Source organism: Priapulus caudatus, unplaced genomic scaffold (genome assembly GCF_000485595.1).
Source record: "Priapulus caudatus unplaced genomic scaffold, Priapulus_caudatus-5.0.1 Scaffold252, whole genome shotgun sequence".
Classification (NCBI taxonomy): domain Eukaryota; kingdom Metazoa; phylum Priapulida; class Priapulimorpha; order Priapulimorphida; family Priapulidae; genus Priapulus; species Priapulus caudatus.
Window position 1 is genome coordinate 135724 of NW_014577313.1, and position 5402 is coordinate 141125.

At 45.9% G+C, this 5402-nt stretch overlaps 1 protein-coding gene across 1 annotated transcript in view; it reads right to left on the bottom strand.

Moving 5' to 3' along the window:
• Window positions 1–5402, bottom strand: part of LOC106808070 (AT-rich interactive domain-containing protein 5B-like) — a 23754-nt gene that overhangs the window by 6084 nt on the left and 12268 nt on the right. The window contains exons 5-8 of the mRNA XM_014810628.1: window positions 2887–3023; window positions 2118–2236; window positions 1008–1311; window positions 368–420 (exon numbers count right to left, since the gene is read on the bottom strand). Coding sequence (XP_014666114.1) covers window positions 368–420; window positions 1008–1311; window positions 2118–2236; window positions 2887–3023 — 613 coding nt within the window. The remainder of the gene's footprint in view (window positions 1–367; window positions 421–1007; window positions 1312–2117; window positions 2237–2886; window positions 3024–5402) is intronic.

Below are 5402 nucleotides of genomic sequence, written 5' to 3' on the forward strand. Positions count from 1 at the left end.
AGATATAAAAGGTGGAGCGAGATATAAAAGGTGGAGGGTAGATAAGAGAAGGTTGCGGTGGGAGAGACAGAGATGGTGGATGAAGTCTAGCCGGTAGTCACAATACCGCCAGTAAATCCAGGTAGAAAACGTAGAATTACTAATCTCTCAACGCTCGAACATGGTATCACGAGTTCACGCGCGCTTTATTTCTCAACATAATGGCACTTTTATGTGCTATATGACATCATAGTGCAGGCAGTTGCCAGCTATAGTTACAGATCAATATAAAAGCTCACAGTGTATTTAATTCAGTTACATTTTAAGCAGCTTACGTATAATAGGAATCGGACACGAGCATAATACGCGCGTGAAGGAAAGCTCTTACCTTTGCGTGGCCTCCCAACTGTTGCGTGTAAGCAAACATGAAACACAGGTCAACTACGGAAAAGAAGAAACAGTAAAACGATACAGCTCCAACACTTCGTCGTTCGTCATCAATAACAATCATCCCTCGCTGCGTATTAGCGAGAGAGGGGATAGCGTTTATCGCTACAATGGCTGTTTTCATATAACGCCGTCATAAACGAGTTACGTAAAACACGAAACAGGAAAATCGATCACTTGTGCTCACTGTCTCTCTCTCTCTCTCTCGCTCTCTCTCGCTCTCTCTTTCTCTTCATCCCTTCCCCTCTTTCACTATTGCTATCACTCTCTTTCTTCCTCGTATTTGCTTTCCTTCCCCACCTGTCTCCCACCCTCTTTCTTACTCTCCCCCTTTCTCTGAGCAAGTCTCACCACACGCATCTTGCTTGAAACCGCGGGAAGGGATGCGTTCTTTCGGCACGTTCCCCCATCCCTCCCCCACCCACACCTTGTTTAAAGCCGAGGGAGGGGATGCATTCTACGGGCATGTTCACCTTCCTCACTCACACTACGCAGCCCCCACCCCTCCCACACCCCAAGCACATACCCTCATCCATCCCTACCCCCACCCTCGTCCCCACGTCCCTCCCTCACGCACGCACCTTGCTTGAAGCCGAGGGAGGGGATGCGTTCTATCGGCATGTTCATCTCTCTCATGAAGCGGCACAGCGACTGGAAGAACTCCAGCTCCTCCTTCGTCGCGTGCGGCCGCGCGAGACGCGTCGCGTCGCTCGTCGCCAGCGCCTCCAGGGGGCGCCGCTGCAGCCACGCGTCGTCGGCGGCCGTCGGCTGCTTCGTCGTCGTTGTCGTCGGGCTCGGCAGCGCCCCCTCGTGGAGGTATCCGTTGCGCGGCGACGGTTGAGACTTTGGCGGCTGGACGTCGTCGCGGGAGTGCTGCACGGAGCTCTGCAGACATGCCACTTACAATTAACAACTAATTAACACATACAATTAACAAGTAATTAATTAAACCGCTTTCAATAACATTTATTTAGCAGCGACATAACGTTTATGATGGACATCTGTACGCGCCTGGTGCGCAATATAAACATCGACATAATTAATGTCATTTCTGATAGCAGTGAATATACTCCATTGCACCAGTAATGCTGTGCGAGAGAAAGAGAAAGAGAAAGAGAAGAGAGAGAAAGAAATAGAGAGAGAGAGAGAGAGAGAGAGAGAGAGAAGCAGAGAGACAGAGAAGAGAGAGAGGAGAGGAGAGACAAACGAGAGGCAGACAGGGAGAGGGAGAGGGAGAGTGAGAGGCGAGCAGACGAAAGAAATGAAAAACAAGAAAAAAAGTAAGAGAGAGAAAGAAAGAAGAGAGAGAAAGAGAGAGAGAGAGAGAGAGAGAGGAGAGAGAGAGGAGAGAGGAGAAAGAGAGAGAGAAAGAGAGAGAGAGAGAGAGAGAAGAGAGAGAGAGATAAGAAAGAAAGAGTGAGAAAGAGTGAGAGAGAGAGAGAGAGAGAGAGAGAGAGAGAAGAGAGAAAGAGCGAGAGACAGAGAGAGAGAGTAGAGAGAGCGAAGCGTAAGAGAGAGAGAGAAAGAAAGAAAGAGTGGAAAGGAGTGAGGAGAGAGAGAGAGAGAGCGAGAGCGAGAAAGAAATAAAACAAGAAAAAGAGAGTAAGAGAGAGAAAGAAAGAAAGAGTGAGAAAGAGAGAGAGAGAGAGATACAGCGGCGGGGCAGACATGCAATCCTGTAGAACACGCACCCGCGAGCTGGCCCGACTGCTCGAGGTCGAGCTGCTATCCATCGAATCCTCGGTGAGCTCATCATCTCCCTTCCCCACACTCAGTGGCTTCTTACGCTTCCTGCCTTTAAATACTGGTGCTGCAATCCGACGAAGCAATGACAGCACTTAGTAGAAATAACACGAATGAAGTAACACAGGTACAAGTAACACTGGCAAGTAGAGTAATAGTTGTACGCTAGCCTATAGCATATAGTAACAATCATGCAATAAAGCAAGTGCAATAACACTAGTACTGATAGCAGAATACTGGCAATATAATAACACTAGTATAGCATGGATAGTAAAATAGTGGCTGTTAAGTAACACTGGTGCAGTAACGATAGTAGATGTCTAGAGAAAGGAGAACTTTGTGTGGTTGCGTGTTTGTCCTTCGTACCAAGTAACAGTTACTTATCTATATCTATATCTATCTATTGTGGTAATTACACAACGTTACTTGGCCGGCCATACTGCTCGAATCAAACCAATCTCAAATCGAAATCAAAAACCAAATTCAAAACACCAAAAGTAAAGTTCTTAGCAAGACTTGATAATGACGTTGGGGATTAGAATGGAAGTTGTAGTAGAGATGGTAGCAGTGGGGGCGCCACTTACCAAGGGGGGTGACAGCAGTGGGGCGCCACCTACCGAGGTGATGGTAGCAGTGGGGGCACCACTTACCAAGGTGATGGCAGTAGTGGGGGCGCCACTTACCGAGGGGGTGACAGCAGTAGGGGGAGCTACTTACCGAGGTGATCACAGATGAGTTGGTGCGTGGCAAGATGCGGATGATCGAACGTCGAGCGGCAAAACATGAAATAGACGCTGTCGCTGCTGCGCACGGTGATGCCGCCCAGTGCTGCCACCACGGCTGTGCTCATCCACCTACACAACAAGGCGTGGGTTATTTCCACGGCCGCTGTTTCCGCTAGTCAATAATCACTGATCGGACCCTAACCCTAAGCATAACCCTAACCCTAGCTCTAACCCTAGCTCTAACCCTAACCCTAACACTTACCCTAAACCTAACCCTAACCCATTTGGTATTAGTTTAATGCCAATTTGAAGTCCATAAATTATCATCGATGATTTCAATTGCCGCCCGTTTTCTTACTACCCAGAACCAAGGCGTTCTGTGATTGGTCGGGGACGTCGATAGATACAACAACAAATACACGTCATGAATGGGTCAGAGGGAGACAGAGAAACACAGGCTTGAGAGAGGTATTGAGAGTGATAGCAATAGGGAGGGAGAGGAACAAGAACAGAGAAAGAAAGAAAAAGGGAGAGAAATATGAAATGGAGGGGGAGGAGGAAAGAAGAGAGAATGAGAGGGAGAGGTAGGAGGAGAGGGGAGGAAGAGAGAGGGAAGAGAGAGGGTGAGAGAACAATACAACAACAACAACAATAATAATAATTATAGCAGCAGCAGCGAAAACAACAATGATACAAAAAATACAGACACTCACTTGTCACTCTCTGATGTATTTTTTACAGTAGTCAGTCGATAAGATGTAGATACTTTTACATAAAAAATTGATACTTTTCATTTGATTTAATTTATACGAATATATATTCTATATCATATATAATATTGATAGAATAAGAGGTCATAGATAGGACGTAGACATTTTCGTGACCTATATTCACCGCACAATAGCAAACCGATCACGTGACTGCGTAGTTATTAGATGCCACAACGACATAATGCAATAAATAATGAGTGACAGTCTGTATAATTACGTAATAAGTTTATTGATCTCAACATACAATAGAGCTGGCAGGCTATTGCTGTAAGTAATCCTAGCAGGCAGCATGCTACATTGCTCTCTATGCGAGAGTATAAGCTCTCTAGATCACTAGTATATGATGTTAGAGCATTAGACCATGTCACTCTTTACTCAAATACACGAGGTAAACTTGTTAAATACAGGGATGGTGTGGCGTGGGATGGAATGTGATAAGATAGAATAGGATGGAATATAATAGAGTGCGTGAAATAGGATAGGATGGTTTTGGATGAGATGGGATGTGACGGTTTGAAGTGGGATGGGATGGAATGGGGTGGGAAGGGATGGAATGGAATGGAGTGGGACGGAATGGGATTGGATGGGATGGGATGGCATATGGGACGGGATGGAATGAAATATGATGGAACGGTGGAGACTGGAATAGGAGGGAGTGGATAGGTCAAATTGGGAAACGTGAGGATGTGATCTGATCATTGTGGATGTTGTTCATTTGTTATACTTTTTGTAAACACTACTGCTACTGTTACCACTGCCTAGAGTATTTCCCCTACCTCCACTACTTCCATTAGAACCCCCCTTTACCATTAACATTACCCTAACCCTAACCCTAACTGCTACGACTGCTGTTCTTCTGTTACTGATATTGCTACTACTACTACTTCCGCTGCTACTACTACTACTACTACTGCCACTGCTCCTACTACTACTACTAATACAACTACTGCCGCTACTACTACCACTACTACTAATACAACTACTGCCGCTACTACTACCACTACTAATAATACAACTACTGCCACAGCTACTACTACTACTACTACTAATACTAATACAACTACTGCCGCTGCTACTACTACTACTACTAATACAACTACTGCCACTGCTACTACTACTACTACTAACACAACTACTGCTGCTGCTGCTTCCGATGCAGACGCCACCGCTGCTGCTACTACTGCCTCCCCCACCACCACAAACATATGTAATAATGATGCAGACAGTACAATGATCCTCAATCATATATATCAATATATCAATTATATATATATAATAATAATGGCATCGGTGCACGGAACGCCACCTGGTGGCCGGCATGTTCACAACAATGCGCGCATTCTATCGGCTGATTGCATTGCTTTTAAAACTTCCTAAACGTATGAATTTACGTAAATTCTGACATTTTCCAATTATTTTTAATGAGTCAGCTGAAGTCGAGAAGAAGCTAGAGCGGAAACATGGGAATACCCGCTGTCGAGAGAAAGGGGAGAGTGGAGAGAGAAAGCGGGAGAGGGGCAAGAGAGAGGGAGAGGGGGAGGGTTGAGAGAGAGAGAGAGAGAGAAAGAAAGAGAGAGAGGGAAGGAGAGGTTGAGAGAGAGAGAGAGAGAGAGAGAGAGAGAGAGAGAGAGAGAGAGAGAGAGAGAGAGAGAGAGAGAGAGAGAGAGAGAGAGAGAGAGAGAGAGAGAGAGAGAGAGAGAGAGAGAGAGAGAGAGAGAGAGAGAGAGAGAGAGAACGG